The sequence below is a fragment of the Corticium candelabrum genome, chromosome 4, assembly GCF_963422355.1.
Source record: "Corticium candelabrum chromosome 4, ooCorCand1.1, whole genome shotgun sequence".
NCBI classification, from domain to species: Eukaryota; Metazoa; Porifera; class Homoscleromorpha; order Homosclerophorida; family Plakinidae; genus Corticium; species Corticium candelabrum.
Genome location: NC_085088.1, coordinates 4,119,626 through 4,142,792, shown reverse-complemented (window position 1 = coordinate 4,142,792; position 23,167 = coordinate 4,119,626). Strand labels below are relative to the sequence as shown.

The 23,167-nt window shown below is 41.6% G+C and overlaps 1 protein-coding gene and 1 long non-coding RNA gene across 2 annotated transcripts; both read right to left on the bottom strand.

Annotated features, from left to right (window-relative positions):
• Positions 1-423: 423 nt before the first annotated feature.
• Positions 424-4,482, bottom strand: LOC134178707 (uncharacterized). The gene is made up of 9 exons (XM_062645591.1): positions 4,391-4,482; positions 2,316-3,069; positions 2,159-2,258; positions 1,497-1,526; positions 1,349-1,422; positions 1,253-1,292; positions 914-1,196; positions 742-797; positions 424-688 (listed from the first exon to the last, which is right to left on the bottom strand). Exons 2-8 carry the CDS (start codon positions 2,964-2,966, stop codon positions 749-751), a joined length of 1,227 nt encoding a protein of 408 aa, XP_062501575.1. The 5' UTR covers positions 2,967-3,069; positions 4,391-4,482; the 3' UTR covers positions 424-688; positions 742-748.
• A 16,592-nt stretch (positions 4,483-21,074) lies between these two features.
• Positions 21,075-21,527, bottom strand: LOC134177853 (uncharacterized). The gene is made up of 3 exons (XR_009969561.1): positions 21,312-21,527; positions 21,214-21,258; positions 21,075-21,148 (listed from the first exon to the last, which is right to left on the bottom strand). It is a non-coding gene; the product is annotated as an uncharacterized LOC134177853 (long non-coding RNA).
• Between the last annotated feature and the right edge of the window lie 1,640 nt (positions 21,528-23,167).

Genomic DNA, 23,167 nt, shown 5'->3' with positions numbered 1-23,167 from the left:
TCAGCCAATACGGTTAGTTAGAGTCGTCTTAGCTGTTTGAGCATGTCAGTCAATTTGCTGTATTCTCTACTCAAACGTGTATCTGCCTCTGCTCCTTCGTTCCTGCTACCAATCAAATCCTAGCAAAACAAAAAACAACAACTACAAACAATGAAACAAAGAAAGACTTGTGATGTTTACTATACCATAACTTGTCCTGTCAAACGATCAAGTTCCTTTCCAAGGTTTGCCCGTTCACCCTCCAACGATTTAATGCTACCATGCAACCATCTTGACTCAGCAGTGCATTCTGCACACAATACAATACATTGTAGTTATTATTTTGTTATATGTATGCACTCAGCCCATATAACAATAGACCATTTCTGCAGCTAAATTATTATAAGTTACATTCCCTCTGCATCTAGAAATCTACATTAGACTCGCGTGAATGCTGCCTACTCACTCAACTGTTCTGACTGTGATCCATTGTACCCATGCAACACATGCAACTATCGAGCTACAAAAATCAATCCTAGTGTATATACAAACAAGAATCATGCACTCATCATGCAGACATGCATCAACTACATGCTCTACTGCAAAGACCTACCGACCAACCTGCAGAAAGAGTGTACACTGAACGAACAATTGAGAGTACACCGGGCCAACGAATTGCATCAGGTCCAGGACCTTGACTTGCCCAGTCCTAACAGATTCGATCACAAACAAAACGATCATATAAAAATAGTCTAGTCGTACTGTGCATCTAGGGCATAGCCATTGCCCAACTGGAAAAATTTGAGTCCGTTGCAGATCTAAACAATCAGAATGATACGACTGGTTACAACCACTGCATGTAGCACCACCACTTCCAGAGCATATACAACAGACAACACCAGCCATACTCTACAACAACATCTCAGATCGAAACCTTGGTCGTTCAAACATTGCTCTGCAAGTGTAGAAAATCTTGCTACAGAAAAACAAGCATGCCTGACTGGTCTCTTTTCTCTTTCGTTTTTGTCTACTCCTTTGGTTGGTCTCCAGTCCTGCAATCAGCTTCTGCCTACGATGCCTTTCATTCAACCTCTTCTCATTTACGTTGTAACAAGCACGCTTAGCACGTGGTTCAGTTTCAAAATGGTCCATGTCCTCATTTTGAGACAGCACGTGAAATCCGCTCCCCGAACTAATCAATCTTCGATAGTTGACAGCTGTAAATGATAAACAAGATTTTTACCTATACAACAATTACAAATACGCATATTACCTTGATCAATTCTTGGTGGTGTAAGGTCCCCATCCACTTCCTGTAAATAAGTAATTAGATTCAAAATCACAAACAGTCATGTGGATGTGCATTTACATTGACAGAGTAAAATTGGTTGCTCCTCATTAATCGCATTCTGTTTCTAGTCGTCATCCCTGCTGTGACACCACCTATTAGTACATGTACAAAGGTGTTTATGACTTTGATGTCTTCCACTAGTAAATGTGACACTGAACAGTGTTACCTTCATCAGCACTGTCGACAGGTATTGGTTCTACATAGACATACGGTATGTATCAATAGCAAAGTTGGCAAACAGAGTCAGCAGTCAGTTGGTTTCTTAGTTAATTAATCAGCTGTGCAGTCAAGTAGTAACATGCTGACAACATACAGTGTTCTCGTGAGATAGCAGATTGAGGCATGAAAAGTATCCATTGTTGCCTCTTGGGAGCGGAAGTGGTGGGGTGGTCCAGGAACAAAGTTCTTAGTACTAAGGCTGCAAATGTACCATTTTAGTCTTGTTTAGCCAGACCCTAACCCCGCCCATGTCACCATTCAAACTGATATTGTATAAAATGCAACACAGAGACTGAATGAGATTTACTGACTACGCTTCTAGCAGATTGGTAAAACAACAACAGACATATGGAAAGATTGCATGAGCAAAGCCATGTACACCATCAATTTTGATACCCAGCAGAGGCCATTTAGACACTTCTTTAGCTTTAGAAGTATGGCGCACATATTTCTGACATTGACTACATGCCATATTATCATTCTTACTCTCTTTGTTCTTACTGTTTGATAGTCACAGACATGGGAACAAAGTCACTAAAATGAGACACCATTTAAATACAACGTCACCATTACCAGTTGGCAAAATCAAGCTAGAACATTGACACCTACCTTCAATAAATGGGTAGCTGACAACTACTGATGAAGACTTCTTCGCACGATCAATCTCCTCTTTAGCAACCAAACCAACACCATGAAAAAAGGTCAATTTCTAGTTAAACATACAAATAAGGTCATTCACAAATCAACGAAATTTACTATCTTGTACTTCTTCACTGTGTTTTGCAACAGCTTTGGCATGATTCTGTGTCTGGACCAAAGCCTCACTACAGTCATGTTTCCAAGAAGTAACCGTATTATCACTTTCATCAGGTGTGCCTTGTTCTCCTACTGCCTCTTCATTAGCATCCGGTGCTACTTCATCTTTTGATAAACTACCAAGCTGTCGAGATTGTTGAGACAAGATCTGTTGAAGTTTATCAATTTGGGTGCGAAATCGATGTTGCTGTTCCTGCAGACGTTGCTGCTTCTCTTGTTCAGTGACAACCTGAGAGGTACCCGATGTACTTGACAACAGTGTTTCTGTTACATGTGTGTTTGTAGCTGTCGTTTGAACAAACGACTTTCCACTTTGACCTGGCGCTGAAACATTCATTATGAATGACTTCACAGCCAGCAAAACATTTGCACCAATATTCGCTTCAGATGAAAAAACAGTCGACAGATGTGATGAAAGTGAGCCTGCAGGAGGCCCCGCCAATTCCAGTTCACCCGAGACAGGCTTCGGTGCAAGCTTTGGTTGAGAGTTGAGAATGTTTTGAATGGCAAGATCTTTTTTCACCAGCAAACCTGATTGAGAAGCAGATGCTGATACAGCTGGAATAGAAGTAGACAATGCCTGAGAATGAGACATCATCATTTAAGTCTGACTTGCTTGTTGTTGTCGTCGTGCTTACTGCAGAATGACTAGATGATAACGATGACGATAGATTAATGAAAGTTGCTTGACTAGCAATAGACTTCTATCACAAAAATCAAGTTCAGCAATACAATCAATTACAATCACTTACTCTAATACATATTTAATGAGAGATTATTGTACATATCTATTAAAATCATTTACATAATATTAAAATGCATCACGTCTACTACATTTTACAGCAAAGCACAACCAACAGCTCCTCATTGTTTTTTCTAGATTAGAAACATGTTTATCGTTTAGTTCTCCTATAACTGGCTACGAAGTTACATATATGAAAACTTTGTAACCACACCTATCCATGCAAGATTTACAAACATAGAAAACTTTCTAAGTAGCAACAACACATGACACAAAGACACCATTCTCCTGGTGACTGTCTGAGCTAATAAGGAATAAAGGTAATAATGATACATTTACCTCACATAGAACAGCAAGCTATCAGAGTGCAAAAATTTGCAAGTTGCCCTTATACCTTGAGATTTAAGGGCATGCCCTTTCAAGTGAGAAAAAAGCTCGTTATCATAGCTAAGTTATGTAACAGACTGTAGTATGGATCACAAAGCATGACTATACCCATTAAGGCACACAACTACATCAAACATCTAATCATTACGTCAAACATCTAATCATTACGTCAAACATCTAATCATTACATCAAACATCTAATCATTACGTCAATCATCTAAAGTATGAACAATTCACTTACTATTGGATTTTCGAGCTATGTACTTCGCATTACTGTTTAGTTGGTGTACTCCTTTACAGAGCTGTTCAGCACAGCAGTCTTTTTCACCATCTGTATCGATGCATTTTCCTCACACTTCACGATTACTTTAGATACTGCTGTAGGTCCTCACATAGGCTTAGAAATTCTACTGCTCCAGAAACAATGCCGTGTTGACTGCGCAAACACTAGCTTACTATAGTTTGAGTGTCCAATGTCACCTTGCTTATAAGACCATGCTCGTTTAGTTGCACAATGTCTTGGTCACACTGTCTGCTAACTGTCACTCATAGAGGCACGCATATCAATGTGAGGTATTAAACATGGTATACACTGTATACAGATATAACAATACACAAAAAAGTAATGTATACACAAAAAGTACAAACTGATTCAAAGTGGGACAGACTGTCACTTGACATTACAAACAGCAGGTGCAACTACAGTACTCAGGTTCTTCATTCAGATTTTCGGCAACAAACTAGATCCATATGACAGAGAACCCAAGCTGCACAATTACAACCACAACAACTGCAGTTCGTTGTTTGTAACTGATAATTATGTCAATAATATATACTTAATTTCTCACACCTACACACAATTTTCAATCAAATCCAAATCTACACATTTCACTTACTGGAATATCTGCAGGTGGCTGAAAGACTCGACCATTCACCATATATGATCTGAATCGTAGTGGTACACGTGCCTGCTCCATTGTCAAGAACTGGGCATAGAGATGATCTTTGCAAGGACCACAGACTAATGCACAGCCATTCCGATTCATCATTGCAGTACCACGCATTGGCTTCAAATTTAGAATAAACGGGTAGCAGTCCTGTTGACCAGTCAATCATTCGGATATGAAGAAATCCACTTCATCACGTCACCTTGGCAATTAGCACCACACATGTAGCAGCAAAAATTTGGAAGATAACTCCGAGCCTCAACATTAACATTTTGTCTCCAGTATTCATAAAATTTCACATAACATTCGTCTCGACACGAAAAACAAACTATTAGTCGACCGTTTTTGTCAATTGGTCGAGAACCTTGTGCTCAAGGTGCATTATACAAACTAGGAAAATATGGAATACCGGATTTTGTAAGCCGACATGACAAGTACCACAACTTATCCTTGCCGGGAACTGCACCACATCAAAAGCAAGCAACGTCATTAAGAACTACATCAGAAATACAGTCTGTAGACTTAATACTATGGACACGCTCGAGTACCGTAAGATTTGCATAGCAGTCGATGCAAACATATACTCTTCCTGAGCCATCATGACGTTGAGCACTAACAGCAGGTGGGAGCTTCCATAGAAATGAGTAGCATGATGACACGCCGACGTCTGACTCATTGTAAATGGTAGACACCAAGCTCAGTAGATTTAAGGAAACATGTATGCCACACAAATAGCATGTTCCTTATCGCTGCTCAGACATTCCATCAGGATTGATGTCTCTTGATTCGCCAGTATTGTCTGACAGAGAAACCAATCGAATATTTGAGACTTGTTCTGTTCCTGTGATTGTGGGCGGTCCAGACAATTGCATCAGGTGAGACGAACTATTAGCAGGCTTTTGAGTCAGTGATGATGACATGTTTCCAGAAACTTTGCCTTGGGGTAACTGTTTTCTGTTTACTCCAATAATCCGATTGGCTGGCCCAGATGCACTAGAAATGATAGGTCCTTTCTGTAAACCCTGGTTGATAGAACTATAGAAATAGGCACACCAGTCACTTTCCTGCCAAACACTTGAGATGTAGAAACCACTGGTGGTTGGCTGTGAATGTGAGCCGATTTCTGTCCCAATACTGATGTGGCATGCACCATTGCACTAGGCTGAGGTTTTGTGACCGTTTGCAGTGATCCGACAACACCTGGCTCAATCACCTTCACCTAAACAAAGTCATAGTTAGTGATAATAAAGCAACCGATACTAATACCAAACAACCACACCTTTGGTGGAAGTGACGTGGCTGAGACTCGAACCTCATTGCTTCCTATCTTAATCCTATACACACGGTTCGGCTCCTGCACATGTTCCGTTTCAAATCAATTCCATTGAGTGTACAGCATCGATCGGCAAGGTTCACATGTCACAACCCGACCTTTCAAATCGGTATCCGATGCACCGTATGGCAAAGGGTAGCTGGAAAGAAAAGGGTAGTAACTAATGGAAAGACGATACATTGTGGACAGCCGAGAAATGCTTCCACAAAGGTAACACACACCAGAGCCATCTTTCTGTACTTGGTGAATATTTCTTCTTGTCTGATACTGTCTCTTATCTATTGGTGTTTCTCTCTTGTTGTACATCACCCACTGCTCGTGTAGATCCTTACAGCAAAACACACAGCATGGGACTTCGCTTGCAGGAGCAGGCTGAGAGTCACCCACTGATCGTGAGCTCCATTGAATACTGAGAAAGGGAAAGTACTCTTCCTCATGAGATGATGACTGTAAAGGTTTACTAGTTTTGACAAGACGAATGAACCTTCCAGGAAATCGAGTGGAACATATGAAGCAGCCAAACAGCAGATCTGATGACTTGTCTACCTTGGAAAATCCATGACTCAAACTCATGATCACAAACGCCTACAAGCACAATAAATTCAAAGTAAATGTAATTTATTATGCAGCAATATTTTTTATATCAATAGATAGATAGTTGGGTAAGATTGGGTCTGATTAGTCTCTTGTCTTCACTCTTATCACAACGACCATTCATACCACATGATATATATATATATATATATATATATATATATATATTTTTTTTTTTTTTTTTTTTTTTTTTTTTTTTTTTTTTTTTCATTGAATATATATATATATATATACATATAGTTTATTCAAATATAAATAATAGCTACCCCTCCACTAGAGGGGCCTCACAACGAAGAACAAACAGAGTAGTCTCTGTCTAAACCTAACAAAGACAAACGGTCCAAAATCATCCTAGCGTTAAATTGCCAAAGGCGGAGAGAGAGCTGCCCGTGAAAATTAACGATAGCCCTGCTAACAGTAATACTACTACGGAGAGATGTCCTTCTAGCAATTGTTTTTAAAGTTTGTAAGCTACTGGAGGTCCACGTTCCGTAGGACTCAACTACCAGCGGGTAGAAAACACCTCCTGTCGCCTCTACGTTGTCTTTATGACGATCGTCTTTCTCCATCTCTCCAGCTGCTGCAGCGGCACCAGCACAATAAGCGGAGTGGACAATGTGAGACTGCTGGAAGGAATTCCTTACTGTGATATCAAAATATCCTGGACGACCAAGTAGAAAATCTGGGATATATATATATATATATATATATATATATATATATATATATATATGTATATATATATATATATATATATATATATATATATATATATATAACTTCAGTACAAGTGGACAGTTTTCTAGCCTACAAACATGACTTGCTCTGTTGATTTCTAATGCTCACTGTTAAAAGTAGTGCATGAATTGCTGAAAAGACCAGTAGCAGTTTAAAACATACAAATATACCTAATAATCATTATTCCTCCTAAGAAACTTACTCTCTGATCCAAACAAGATAAAGCAAAGATGAAAGTGGCTTGCTACTTGCATTATTTCATGCACGCTCATGCACACGTGCGCGCACGCACGCACACACACACACACACACACACACACACACACACACACGCACACACACACTGACATAGGCGTAGGAACCAGGGGGTACTGGGGCACGTGCCCCTCAACTTTCCAGCTGTCAAGTGACCTGCTAATATATAAAAATAACAAACATACAAACAGATAACATTGACATGACATACTGTACTAACACAATAGTGCTGATGTTGGTTTCCTGTTTTTTTCTGTGTTGCATGCAAATGTAGATTAATTAATAATATCTTTAGCCTTGCTGTGCAGAACCATGCGGCCTCTCAGGCAAATGTGTGCCCCCTCAACCATATCTAAGTTCCTATGCAGCTGCACAATACAACACAACACAGAACCAAGTATTGCTAGTCAACTCTCATACTCTCATAAAACACAGTTAACTGCTACATTGCCACGTGGTTCTCAGGCAAACCAGATAGAGGTACACAAACACATACCTACTTAAAACCTATTAATTAAGTAATTAACTTTCTCAGACTCCACCTACAAGTGAGTCACGCACATCTCTCTTGATCTATGCCAAGTGTACCTACAAGTGAGTCATGCACATCTCTCTTCATCTATGCCTAGTGTACTAAAAACACTCTCCCTGATTACCCATACATGGCAAAAAGGTAACAACTAGACATGCGCATCATACTTACTGACAGTTAGATCAAACAGCAAACGAAACTAAAATGCAATCAGTAATACCCGTATTATGCACAGCGGGCACTTGATTTCTAGTAAACTCCTTCGCCACACCCACACAAACACCAATGACAATTGCGCGTAGCAACGGTTCCCGTATTCTGTCCATGTGGATTCTCCTAACTCGCTCTCTTGAGCTCACGAGTTATACACACAATTTCAAGGGGTTAAAAGATGCCCGTTAGACGGTACGAAAGATTTCAACCCTAATCGTTCTGATAATTAAAACGTTAGGCACAAGACGACGCGTCACGTAAACGAAATCTACCAACAGAGAAGGGTTTCAGAGGCAATGAAGTTCAAAACTTCCTCACCCTTTCACGCGCCAGGACACGCCACTCAAAGTCTTCCACACCCGTCAGCCTCAGTCTGGTATCGGAAGTGACTTGGTGGTGCAGCGAATGGATGATCTCTGTCATTGCTCTCTTCACGAACGTTAGCAAACACTTCAGCAAGGTGTAATGATCCCCTTGAATGTAGGATGAAGGAGGTCACAATAGCTTGAAGTTGCCTAACGTGGAGGCTGCTCACGAATCCCTAGAGAACGAGAAGTTACCACAGTTGTTGATATACAGGCAGTTGTTGATATACAGATTGTTGGCAGAATTCCATCAGGATGTAATGGGATACAATTGTGGCTCATCAAATACACAGTAGGATAGTACCTCACAATAACACAGATTGACTTCATCAAGTTGGTAGTGTTAGCATTTGCTGTAATACCTTCATCTCAATTCTATCTTAAACAAAATTTGGCAAAACAAACTAGGGTAACGTAAGCAAACAGAAATTAAGCCTTCATGCGTCAAAGTTGGGCTTGGCCATTAACTAGGGTCCTGATGGAATGAAGTCAAAAAGTATAAAGCAACATCTGCTAGGCACTGTACATATATATACACAGAAACCTCAATTTCATCAGCAGAAGGAGCCACTTCTCGACGAGGACCGACTAGTGTAGCTGTACCGACTCCTTCATCAGTCTATGCATGTACAAGGCAATGCTATGATAATACCACCTGCAAAATGATAGTAATATTACATTGCACAGTAAGTATACACGGAGGCAAGCACAAAAGTATACGTACTTCGCCACGATTCTTACATACTCCATATCTGCACGAACACAACGTCACACAATGCATGCCTGCAGCTTTGCACTCGCAGCCTCTTGTTCCACGTCTAGACCTAGCGCACTTCCCCCTGCAACTACATCTCACACTGTCCTATTCACAGACAGACAAGAGCAGAGTAGAAACGAGGCAAAATGAAAAACCCAAAGAAATCCTACTGGCTCAAGTACATCGTCTTGCGCTTCTTCATCGTCAAATTCACCTAGCACCGTCGTAACATCCCTCGGGAACGCCATGTTTCTTATTACAAAAGCGCGCTAACTAACCTAAACTGCGTGAGCAGCGTGATCTAACCCGTCAAGTGCAAGGCTTGGGCGTAGCAGGATTCATGCGCATAAATCTGGACAGTGCTCCTTTAATGTCAAATACAACATCAGAAAACAGAGTTCCCTTTCATGATTTTCTAAAGCTATATCGATCAGGAATCTCTTTCCCAAGTAAAATACTGCAGCAAAAGTTTTCTACGTACTAGTTAACTCTCCACCGAAGTGGTATATCGCACAGGAAGTGGCAATAGCATTTCGGTTTGAAACTGGAAGCCGTAGTCGAGAAGAAAAGTCTCTCGCTTTTTTTGTCGGGTTGGTATCTTGAGCTGCACACTTATGTCTAGTGGCCATTTTTGACAATGTTCCACGTGCATGCGCAAAAACCAAAAGCCAAGACAACAGACAATTTTGAGACCAAAATATTATTTTTTCTGTTATCCTATTATTTTTTAAGGCAAACTTTCAAAAAGATTATTACTCGAAAAACATTAGGAGCAGTACGGTAAGTTGATGCATCATAACATCATGCGATGTCATTCCATTCAAAAACACAGAATGGTGTAAAGATCTACTTCTAAGAATGGCCACGTCAACTAAGATCTGTTGTTTCACGGCCAACTGGATGCTGTTTCAGGTCGATCAGTCAGCCGGTATATAAAAAGACACGCACATTGATGGTTCATGTGACACACATGTTGGATAAACATTGCATTGACCAAAAATACGTTTCTTTAACAGAACCTGTAAAATAGCATAGTGCAATTTCTGGTCTGCTTGCAGTTCACCATCTTTTCAGTCAGAGACAGCATTCTCTTTGACTTAAAGTCATCAGCACCTCAAATCTGTTTCTGGCTGGCCTACAAAGCCCAACATTTGCTGATATTTTTCAAATAAGCACTAAGGAAATACCCTACTGCTCTTAATGTTTTTCAAGACAAATTCTTCCGAGACTCCAAAAATAATTTAGAATTTTTTTATGAATGCTAAAATTTTCAAGGTCTTGATGTACAATATTATTCATTTCTTGATTTAATTATTTGTTTATTTATTCTTTCATACTGATTCAATTTTCTAAGAATTTCTGGTTGGCATCTTGAGCTGCACACTTCCGTATAGCAGCCATTTTTGATGACGTTTTATGCACAAGCGCAAAAACCAAAAGCCTGGACAACCGACAATTATATTTTCTGTTATCCTATATTGTTTTTCGAAGACAAATTTTTTGAAAAGATTATTACTCGAAAAACATTAGGAGCAGTAAGGTAGCTATTAACTTCCTCAGTACAATACTGCACCATGCTTGAATAGCCAAAATACTGTACCATATATGTTATAGTACTACCAATCTGTTTTAGCTAATAATGTTAGCTCCAGTACGCACACCTTGTCAACACATTGCACTTAGGGGCCGTCTCCAATTGTTGAATGATTTCCAAAATCCGAACAACGTTCGTATTGTCCGTGACCCACCCAGCCTCCCCTAAATACGAACACAATTCTTTGATACTCATTTGCATATTTGTTAGCCTTTTAATATTTATGTGTAACACATGGCCTATTACATGTGGACAAGCTGGAAGCACGCGGCGACAGGCTCTTGAACAAGACACAAACAAGAAGGGCATCTTGGAATGAGGCTACGGTATGGCGCATTTGGTACGTATTTCAACAACATGCACAAGCAAATAGAAGCCTACTATAAATATTATTAGAAACGGCAACAGTCTCATCAACTCGTGCACATTGTTCAACGCAACATACTTCAAAGTTCTATGCCTTCTTCTTTGCTCTTCCACTTGAGAGTTTGTGGCTCTGCTGCTTCTTGTGCTTGTGAAGCTGATTGTGAGTTGCAAATTCAAGATTACAGTCTGGGAAAGTGCAGCGAAAACGTTTTATTTCTGATTGGGAACGTTCTCCTTGATGGTCGTCCTCAGTGTGAACTCTTTTTCTTCCTGAGTGCACAATAACCTAATGTTTTTGCTTGTCTGCTGCTGAGGTAAAGCAGTAGGCGAGGCAACCATCTTCACAGTGCTCAAACTGGCAGGGAAGACCTTGATGAGGCTGATGTAATTGTTTTCCTAGCTCAAAGTGGGTGATGCACTCTAAAGAGGTCATGAAATGGTTTGGGTGTACCTCACTAGGCGTCGGTGTGAACAGTTTGCCACCAATCCTCTGAAGGAAAGCCATTGACTGGATAGCAACAATTGGCGATGAGGTACAATGATGGCATCCCTTGTCTTCACATTTGGCAAATTGAAGGTGGTATTTGGTTCGAACAGAATGCTGACACAAGAACAAAAGCAGCTTGCAGATGGAGCTGAGCTCTGGTGTACTCAGTATCGTTTTTCTGGAAGATTTCACAAATGTGTGAAGAAGATCGTGGTGCTCATACTTTCGGCCAGAATTGTGGCAGCTGATACCCACAGATCGGACTGGATGACCATCAGAGATCTTGCCATCCCAGCAACCATTCAGTTGTGATAAAACAGTGTCAAATACCAGGGCTTCTTTTTGGACAGTCTCCTCCTCCGTCAGTCGCTGCTCACTGGGCGGCACCTCTCCTGGTAAGTTAGCTGAGAAGATAACTCCAGCTAGGCTCCGAGATAATGGTCACCATGCATGCTCAATTTTGTTGTATGCTGAAGATCCAGGGGCATGTGTTGTAATAAACAAGGCATCCAGAGCTTCATCAAGCCATAGCTGACCATAAGCCAAGAAGATTAGTAAGTACTTGGGAGACTGGTCTGGTCCTCCATCAACAATGCAAGACACAATGGTTTTACCTTGACATCGCAGCTAAGGCAGAAGGGTAGAAATGTCAGATATATGACACGTTACAGTTGCACTGTGGAACTTTGACGCCTGATTGAACATGTATAGGGGGCCAGTTAAAGGGACTTTGTAATGTAGACGACCCAGCCTGTCTCGAGTAAACTGTCCTACTGAACACTTTCCTCTTTGCTTGGCTGGAACACTGTGACTTCGTCTTCTATCTCTCTGTTTGGAATAACATCTTGTTGGACTTTCACTTCTAGCACACATCGGTGTACCTCCTGGAGCTTTCTGACTACCATTATGAAGCATCATGTACCCACATGGAATAATTTTTGAATTCCTGTATGGAAAGTCATGGTCGAAGTAGTTGGGTGCATCCTGGATAGGGAAAAATCGAGAAAGCTGATGGTACCGACTCACTGCTAAAATTCCAACGTTCAATTTGTTCATATCATCACAAGAGAACTGCTGACATTCCTCAGTTAACGCAGCACAGAACTCCGACACATACCCAACCTGAGCAAAGCAGTAGTGGCTATGTTCATGATGTTTATGCAAAGCATTACTTTTCCCTGGCACTCTACCTTCTACAAGGTTCTTGTACCACGCTGCGGCTCTCCTGCCCTTTAATATGTGATGCAACGAGGAGACGGTGAATGGTATGTCGCGATATGCTCGTTTCTTTCAGCTCTGGTATCTTCTGCTTGACATGTTCAACGATATCTTTTAACGATACACCCACCATATTACCAACAGACGATCGACGTCTCGCCTCAGCAGAGAAACCATGCAGCTTCACGAAATCAGTAACAACTGTTATCAATTCTGGAAATTGTTCAAAGAATGGTTTGGGTCCTGGTCGTAATTGAGGGAGCTGGCAAGCAGTAGGTAGATCAACTGGTTTAGGATTTGAGTATGCCACATGTTGTTTGGGAGCCTGGTTTTCATCTTGTAGACCTGAAAAATTCTATCAGCAACATCAGCAAGAAGAAAGATGTCAGCAAATGTGTCACCCTGAGACAAGAGAGAGAAGTCTTTCATGTTGATTAGGATGCATTGCTGATCTGTAGCTCTGGTTACACTCATTACAGGGAACGCATCTAGAACCTGGTTCTTCACTGAAAGGCAAACGGATCTGAACAAGTAACACTTGCATCGATACCGAGGAGACAAAACACGGCAGTCAATGGTATGGCATTGGTACTCTATAGGAGTTCTGAACACGAAAACAACTGTTCCTTAGACAATGGCTGTAGAGGCTTTTTGCAATTGACGTCTTCTGTGTATATGCTGTCTTCAGCATCTTACCAAGAGAACAATGGGTCATGGCGACAATCAAGGTAAATTTCTGAAGATCCAGTGCTCCTAGTGACTCGAAGCTTTATTTGGTCATTGCGAATATGTAGCCTTCAACTTGTATCCAACAGCTGTTTCTTTAACATTGGTAAAGATGCAGCCAATTCAGTAAGGGCATCCATTTTTTTCATGATCTGACTGGACCCAGCAGGTGTAAGTAGAATAGCTTGATTTATCTGTAAAGATGCTATGACCTTCATGGTTTTGGAAAAATTCTCTACCAATGACATGACCTCATCAATTCCTTTTAATATAGTTGAGGATTTCCAGTGAAAGCTAGACATCTGGTGATACGTACGTTTCTCTTGCTCATACATGACCCATAATTTTGTAACTTCATTCAGTCCTTCAACGATTGACAATTTTGCCCTCACATCGTCTGTCAGCAACTTTTCCTTACTGACTCCAAGCACAATCAGCATCCAATGAGCCAGTATCTTCTCTGGCTGCAGTCTCATTGCCAGTTTCTGTGACAGACTCTGAATGGTGAGCCTCGTTTGCTGAGACTTGAGCGAATCCTCGTTCCCTAGCATCCCCTGTTGCCTTGATGACAAAAGAAGGCAGAGTACGAGCTCTAGACTTAGATAACTGCTCTCTTACAGTCTCTAAAAGAGTGTCTCTAGCCTTGGCGTCTTCTTTGTAAGTCTTCTTCCACTTCTCTTGCACCTTAGCTAGAAAGAGCTTTCTATCAGATCGCGTCGACAACTGCCATAAGGCTTCCACGGTTACGTAGTACACAGAGTCATCACTTGCAACGTTCTGGAAAAATGGTTCCTTCTGCTTTACTTTTCCAAAGAGAGTCGTCTGCATGGCATGCTCGAGAATCGTCGAACTGACACGGACACGGAAGAATGCCACGTGTTGCAATCGCCTCGCGAGCCCAGCAAACTGGTCGCAATCAGTGCCACTTCGATGTACAGTACGTATGCGTACTGCAATACAATGTGTCTGGTAGGAAGCGGTGGGACAGCTCTAAATCAAAGCTGTGACTGGTCTGCCTCGTCTGTGACATTAATCACACATTGAACCTTTCAAATACGAACAGCAGCCTACCCACCCACCCAGAAACAAACGTTGTTTGGATTTTGGAAAACATTCGACAATTGGAGAGGGCTCCTTAGCCAGTCAATCGCTTAACTTATTTGTTTACTTTTACTCAGTCACATATCACTTGTCTAACATTTATCCGACTCAGAAGATATACATCAGAAACAACATGTAACATGATATAGCACTTGATGATGATAAATCTCACGCCGAATAAGGCTACAGAGAAAACCTACAAGTATTGCTGATAACCTAACAACTACAACCGCCCATGTTGACAAATAGACAAGAAGATCAAGGCAATTAAACCAATCTGGTCCTTAGTGAACTCAAACCCGGTATTTAGTTACACTGATTATCAGTGAAGCGGCAACACAGCAACATCAAAGAGAGATACCAAACCCTTTCCTGCCTGGCAGTTTGCTACTACCAGCAACTTCCGAAACAGTGCCCAGGACAGCAATACGAAAATTGGGATTCTATAGAAGAATATCGGTTCTCAATAAGCGCCCGGGCGGTTCATAGGAAACTCTGGAAATTGGCAGATTGACTTGAGTACCACAGAGTAGGCAAGTGTGAGGCCCATCTTCCAACGTCCTGCATACCTTTACTCTTTAGAAACTTACGAGTGCGACCAGACCTGACTGTCCTCCTACGCTTCTTGTCAGGTGTTTCTTTAGAGGTTCCTTCTTTAATCCATAGTGTATACTTAATAAGACCACTGTCTGGTTGCCAAACCTGTACGTACACTGTAGTATAGTAACGCACGTTACTAATACAGCCTCGAAATATCGACCAACTTTGAGATGCAACATCAAACCATGCACCACAACCTTGATTCTCATTCGGTTCATGGAATGTAAATGAGAACAGTTTCCAAGAGATCACCCAGTGGGTGGTCTTTTGGTAGTCTCGCGGCAGAAATGAGTCTGGCTATGCGAGACTAGTCTTTTGGCTGGACGCTGTTTCAGAAATTCCCGGTACACATTGCCAACCTAACTATAGCCTTGTCCCAAAGTGCTCGCCTCACTCCTCTGTGTAGTGCTCAAGCATCCACAACATAGGTAGGCGGCTCTGCCTTCTTGTACTTGGACGGCGAATACCCCAGTTTGGTACCGCTTGCTGTTGGAGCTGATGGGAACTGTCTTTTTAGAGCTGCCAGTCTTCTTAGTCATGGTGATGAGCGACACCATGGGGAATTGAGACCGCATGTCACTGGTGAGCTACGAGAGCATTCTTCATTTTACTTTGATGACTTCGTTAGGGGGGCTGAAATGCAGGGGACTACAGACAAATTCCTGTCGTTGGCCTCCTTGTTGTCTCAGACCCTCAGCAAGGCAGCCAGTAATACATTTCTTATGAGTCTGTCAGTCGGTTTGACACTCAGTGATGCTTTCGTCAGAGGCATCGAGCATCAATGTTCTCTGAGTACACATCTGGGCACTTGGGCAAGCATACTAGAATTAGCAGAACTAGCAAGCACCCTGAATAGATCAATTCAAGCAATTTACCCTAAAAAATTTGGTTTACTGACCCAGAACTACATGAACACTATCTACCATCCTCGACAGTCAACCCCTAGTGTCGATGAGGCCACTACTTGTTCTGGTAACCATTATGTGGTCCTCCACCCAAACTGTATGGCATGGTTTATAACCACATCCTAACCATTTTGTACCATGTGTGTGGCATGAAGAATCTAACAGCCAATCTATGAACCCGATACCACAAGCACATCACCAGAAGCAGGATTTACAGAAAAAGAAACGGCCCAGCTCCCCACCAAATAGTCATTCAAAACCGAAGAGGGCGAAAAGCAGAAGTTTGCTTGAGTATCTTTCTCCAAGACCATTGGGTGAGCAGTCAGGCACATCAAGAAGCAGACAACCCCTATGTCACCAGTTTGCCACACAACTCCCATACCTGTTCCAGTGTTATCACAACATGAGCCAGTGTTAGTGACTGCTAATGCAAGTGAAAGTGCACCATCATCTGCTCCTAAACATAGAATTGTGACATTGACAACAGCAAGAAAATGGAAAACTGAGTGTGATAAGGAACTGGGCACTTCTACATGGCTGCAGTTTGACACAATGCTAATGGCTTTGTTGTCTGCCTTAGTTGTTCAGTCTGCAGACAGTTTGAGAAGAAACTGAAAGGCTGCAAGAATTTCACAATGAGCTTTATTGCAGGCTCAAAGAATGTTCGATCATCTGCCTTCAAAGGACATGCTGATTCAGACATGTATAAACAGGCTATGATTTCTCTTCGACAAAGCCAAGCCAGTGATGTCAGAAAGTATGTACCGATTGCAAAGGCCCTAACAACCATCAACCCTTCGGCTGAGGTTAGACTGAAAAGAAAGTTTGACCTTGCCTATTTCTTGGCAAAGAAAAACCTTTCATTCAAGAAGTTTATACCCTTGTTTGAATTAGAAGAACGACATGGAGTAGAACTTGGAGCCAACTACAAGAATAAAAAGGCACCAGCAACCTTCATTGACTACATAGCTCGTGCATATCATGTAGAACTCAAGTCCACGTTAGATGCTGTGCACTTTTTCAGCATTCATGCTGATGGCAGCACAGATCGTGGAAATATAGAAAATGAGGTATTTCACACATCTTACTTCGATGGCCACTGCCGTGATGGTCGAATCCACGTTCGAAACAAGCTCCTAGCACTCCAGCAACCACAGTCAACAACTGGAGAGGGTCTATATGAGTGCCTTCAAAGGGCATTTGATTTTGTGGAGATAGACAACTGGATGAAGAAACGGATTTCATTTGGTTGTGATGGTGCCAGTGCCAACATTGCAGTTGGAGGATTGAGGGGACACCTAGAGAAAGAAGTTCCATGGGTTGTTATGTTTTGGTGCTTGGCACACAGGTTGGAATTGGCTTTGAAGGGTGCTCTGAAAGGGAATCCAGTGCTTTTGGATGTGGATGATATGTTGCTTAGGTTATACTACCTTTATGAAAAATCTCCTAAAAAGTGCAGAGAATTAAAAGGCATAGTAAACGATATGACATCCATAGCAGATGCAGATGACTTCCCTTGTAGTGGTGGGAACAGACCATTACGTGTTTGTGGCACTCGATTTATCAGCCACAAACTGGCTGCAATGAATCGTGTTGTTGAACGATATGAAGCATAGTTGTCCCACATCATTGCTTTAGCCAGTAACAAGTCAGTCAAGGTAACAGACAAGCCAAGACTTATTGGGTATGCCAAGAAATGGAGTGATGGCAAGGTGCTGCTACGATGTGCAATGATGCATGACTTAATTGAGCCATGTGCTACACTGTGCAAGGACTTACAAGAAGAAGAGGTGTGCGTTGTTAGTGTTATAAACGCTTTGGTCAAGGCAGCACAATCCTTAGATGCCATGAAGTCCACCAACCTAAGCGACCTCCCCACAGTGAAAAAGGTTCTTTCTCCGATAAAAGAACAAGACACTGAGACAACTTACCAAGGTGTTCACATTCCAAAGCTTACTGAAGCCAAGAGAAGTCTTGTGGAGAGCAAAAACTCCTGTACTGAGTCTATCTGTCTCTGCCTAAAAGATCGTGTAAACGATAGAAATTCTAACCTCTTGACTGCCATTGCAACATTGCTAGCTACACATGGTTGGAAAAGAACAGATTTTCTTACACTGGAAGCATTTCCAGTAGAAGCTTTGGCCAGTCGTTTTGAAGAGCCTCTGAAGAGTGCAGGCATGGATCAAGCACTGCTCCTTGCAGAATGGCATGTGATAATAGATTACGCCAAGCAATACCTAAACTTGACCACTGACCACTATTGTGTGATATGGTGGCATCTCTTTAGCCGTGCTGATACAGTCAAATGGAGCAACTTTTTGTTGCTTGTGGAGCTTGTGTTTTCACTCCCTGTATCGAACTGTGCTGTTGAAAGGGTCTTTTCAAGACTGAATTGTGTGAAGTCTAATCGTAGATGCAATCTGACTGAAGAGAGACTTGACGACTTGATCCGCATTGGAGTAAATGGAGTTGCATTATGCAATTGGGATCCAACCAATGCAATACAACTGTGGTGGTGTGACAAGCAAAGAAGATCATCAAAGTCGAAGCTCCAGAGTATGGATACAGTTGAGTCTATTACGGAGACAATCGAGTCAAAAATAGACATCGATTCAAGATTAATTGATTTTGGAGATTGGGACAAGTACTTCCGCTAATTATAAACAATTTGTCTGCTTGAAGTACTCCACAGTACTGTGCATTCTAGGACGTTACACTAAAGTCTGTTTCCGAATAGGAGAATACGTGGGAACTGCGGTTAATGGATAAAGAATTGAAGAGCTGAGATGGGTGTAGTTAATTACTTAAACGGTTTCAGTAAGACACGTTTTGCTATGAACTTACGTTCAAAGGTTCAGTCAATGCTTCAACTAAATAAGCTTGCTAGCTACAGCTGTTTTACTTATCAATCCATAATTCAAAGTACGTCCGCATCAGCTTTCAAGTAGTGGGCGTTATAGCGGTGACTTTGAAGTTATCTGACACCTGGTGTAAATGAAGAAGCAGGGCAGGGCCAAGCGCGTGTCCTACAGGAAGTTACAAATTCTGTCGTAATAAAGAACCAATTACAGTATTCATTAACTGATCTGGAACCGCCTCCTTGTGAGCTTTCCAAAGATGTTGGAATTAACTCGCTAGGACGTCCGCTTCAGAAAATACGGGTTTTCCCCCACGTATTCTCCTATTCGGGAACGGACTTTAATACAGTAATTTTTCAAAGTTGCAGAGAACGACATCGATCATGGCTGCCTATAATATAATACGGTAATCTCTTTTCAATAGACAGCATTTGTGATGCAGTATCATCATTTGAACTGCAACAATTGAACAGAATTCTTGCCAGCTGCTTCAAGGGTGTACTTTCTTTAACAACCTTAATTAATTGATTAGAAAATTCTACTTAAAACCTTCAAAAGAAACTATTTTCAAATTTGGATGTCTGACCAGACAGCTCCTATGTCTGGCTGAATATAAAGGTGACAGGACATCATGTCCGGTGCTCCTTCAGACCTTATTTCGTGCTCTGTATAAATACGTGTGAGGCCAAAGCCGTATATAGTATATACACCACCCTTTTTCCAGTCTGGGTCTGTCACTGATTCTACAGTATCAGTCAATTATAAGCCAATAAAAGTGTGCGTGTCCATGGAAGTGGGTGTGCCTCATAGCATCGTGAAGTCCCCCCATTTCTAGAGGTCACGCTATGCCCCTGCACACTTGCTGACCGATGTTTTCTGCACAGACAACATGCTTTCCTCCAACTACCCTGCTGCGTGTGCACTTGCCTGCAGAACTCATCAGCCAAGTGGATTTTCTTTCACAAAGGAAACAGTTGGTAGCCAAACTGTCGTAAAGTGCAGTTCACAGTCTCAATGTTTCTCCCAGTGGCTATTGCATTATTATTACTACTTCTTAAAATGTGATGTGTTCTATCACACGTGTGTTCATGCAGGCATTCAGACTCCTAATCAGCTAAGTAAGGTTTGGTTCTAGTATATGACTCGGGGCTCGAAAAATAGGTCGTCAAGTTGTCATATGACGAGTTAATTTTACAACTGACAACTAACGTTCTAGTCTAGGTCGTCAAATGACGACTAGAGCAGACCAACACTAGTTTGTAATGGCTTTCTCGGTATGCAGGTGGATAACTGTACTGTACTGAAACATGCGCCGCTTTGACGCTCACATTCGGACATTTGTCATACAATGACATGTACGCATAGTATGTACTGTCAGTAGCGCATCGTAGGTTGACAAACTGTACATATCCCGAATCATGAAACTGGGCGTGCATAAGCCATCTCAGAATTTCGACAAAGTAAAGACATGAGTTTGTGACCAGGGAGCAGTGGAGACAATGGTAAATCCTGTAGGTTGAAATAGGTAGACATGATTTTAGTAGCAAGAAACAAACAACTTACGCAATGTAATAAGTGGAAGTCTGGTTGAAACCCCGCCTTGTTTTGACAAAGAGAGGTGGTATGAGTTTAATCTCTAATTCAATTAGCTATCACTATTGTCTTCCTTGCATCCTTGGCTCAGCGGTAATGTGTGTGTGTCAGTTGCATGCCATTGCGGGAATACTGCGCTGTACGCTTGCACTGCACTGATTTCTAGAAGGCCGTACAAAATGGTGGCATACCACTAAACACCATGATTGATATCAACACATTGCCCTAAACTAAAAATTTGGAAAACTCGTCAAAATGACAACAACTAGTTGGACCAATTTTTCAAGCCCTGACAACTTGTCCAAAGACTTAGAAACACAAGCACCGGATCAATTAATTAATACTGATAGTCAACCCCAAAACTTTCAAATTGATGGCTACAAGCTTGAGTAGTATGTGTAAACCTTACTTCATCTCCTTTCACTCCTTTGCTTCCTTCACACCCTGGCACTCCATCATCACCTGGCAACCCCTTAAACGCCAAACATTTCAAATCTTTACAACAAAAAAACTAAGCATAGATATGTACAAAATTACCATTTGACCAGGCTCTCCAGTATGGCCAGGTTCCCCAGGAACTCCCTTACAAAACAATACCTGAGCAAAACACACTGTCAATTTGTATCAAAACATACCTGACGTCCCCTAGGGCCAGGGCCCCCCGAAGACCCAGTATTTCCTTTATCACCGTTGACTCCTTTACGACCATCATCTCCAGGACGTCCATCACCTCCAGGAGGCCCTTCTTCACCCTATAATAAATAAATTATTCAATTCTTGTTAAGGCTAACTTTGTTATTTGTTCAACAAATTTAACACATCATGCAATTTGAATAAATATTAGTCACAATACTTTAGGTCCCCTTGTCCCTTCTGGTCCAGCTGGGCCTGGATGACCCTAAAATGTAAACAATAAAGATATAGCAAACAACACAATGGCCTCAGACCAGCTATTAAGCGTTGTAACAATCAGTGCAACAAAATATCCGCGAGAGCGGTCTGGCACGCAAACCCGAACGCCGCGACCCGTACAAATAATTTACACTAGACGCTGTATTATTATGCGGACGACGCGCTAGTTAATTCCGACGCAGCACGCAACGAGTCTCCAACAACACAACTTCTACCTTCACTCCAGGCTCTCCTCGGTCGCCCTACGAGAAATACCACAATACATTTCAGCTCGCGTTTTTCTCACGGCCTACTGCTAGCAACGTCTAGCCTTGTATCCTTTCGGTCCCTGCAAAAACCAACACAGACATAAAACTGCTGAAGCCGAAGCCTGAACGACAATGCAGTTTGCGCTTACAGAGAGGGTGCTAGCCACTCCACCGCGAAAACACTCGCCTCCTGTGGGAACTCCCACCGGCCGCACACCCTTAGTTCCAGCTTGTCCGTTACTGGAGCAAACTCCAAATGCCTTCATATATTCCAACACTTAATTAATAAAAGTCTAGAAAAATTTCTTCGCGAACACGCGCACTTACAAGAACGGCAAGGTAAACAAGCACACATTCTCTGAGCCCAAACATTCTCTTCGTATTTGATTCGATTCTGCGTAGCAAGCTCACAACAAGTACACACGAAGATTCGAAAATAACGAAATGCACCTGTGCAAATGTCCGCACCTCGCTTTTGTGCTCTGCAGACCCGGATTATAATAAAGTTAGTTACGTACAATCAATCAATTAGTGGATTGTCTTTGTCACCTCTTCATAGATCATATCTAGATAAAACTCTACTACTGCACATAATTAGTACAACTATACTACTAATTTACTTAGTGTAGAAGTATAAACAGCTAAGATAACGTTTCAGATGAATATGTACAGACTTGATCTGTCAGCTAGAGGAGTTTGAAAAGGATACGTGCCTTTTTGACTTAAGGGTTTTTTACCTAACGCGCGCTCCAACTGCCAATAAAGGCTCAGCTTACAACAATCGTGCCAGAAAAAAGACATTATATGCTCAGAGAATACTTGAAGTCGAACATGCTAGTTTCACACCATTGGTTTGTTCATCAACAGGTGGAATTGGTTCCGAAACAGCTACATTTTACAAACATCTGGCAGGTTTACTTGCCAACAAACTGTAATGGAATTGGTGGCTCAGCTTCTCTCTTATACAATCTATGCATCCATCAAAAGCAGATCATGCAGCCAAGCTAGCACAGGCCCTTATAATTGGACGTCAACATTGCATAATATATATGACTTGGTTAACAGTGAGGCTTGTCTCACTAATTACAAGTAGATCTTGACTCTATGAAATTTGCAAGATTAAAATGTAACTATTACTACTGCTACTACTACTTGCATGTTTGTTCATTGTGTTACTACACCATGGTGTATTTGAATACTAGTACAGTACTAGTAGATCGTATTTAATATTTAGCCAGTATGCTCCTGTAGTACTTGATAGAGAATATATAGTACGTTCGTGTCTTATTTCACATAAAGTTTAACTAATAAACTCAGCAGTAAAACGTACA

Bases quoted from the DNA above. Each gene is read 5' to 3' on its own strand.
- LOC134178707 (XM_062645591.1), bottom strand. From the start codon at position 2,966: ATGATGATGTCTCATTCTCAGGCATTGTCTACTTCTATTCCAGCTGTA. The intron at 2,259-2,315 runs GTACAAGATAGT...ATGTTTAACTAG, and splicing joins TTGCAAAACACAGTGAAGAA to AAATTGACCTTTTTTCATGG. The intron at 1,527-2,158 runs GTAGGTGTCAAT...ATGTCTATGTAG, and splicing joins CAGCTACCCATTTATTGAAG to AACCAATACCTGTCGACAGT.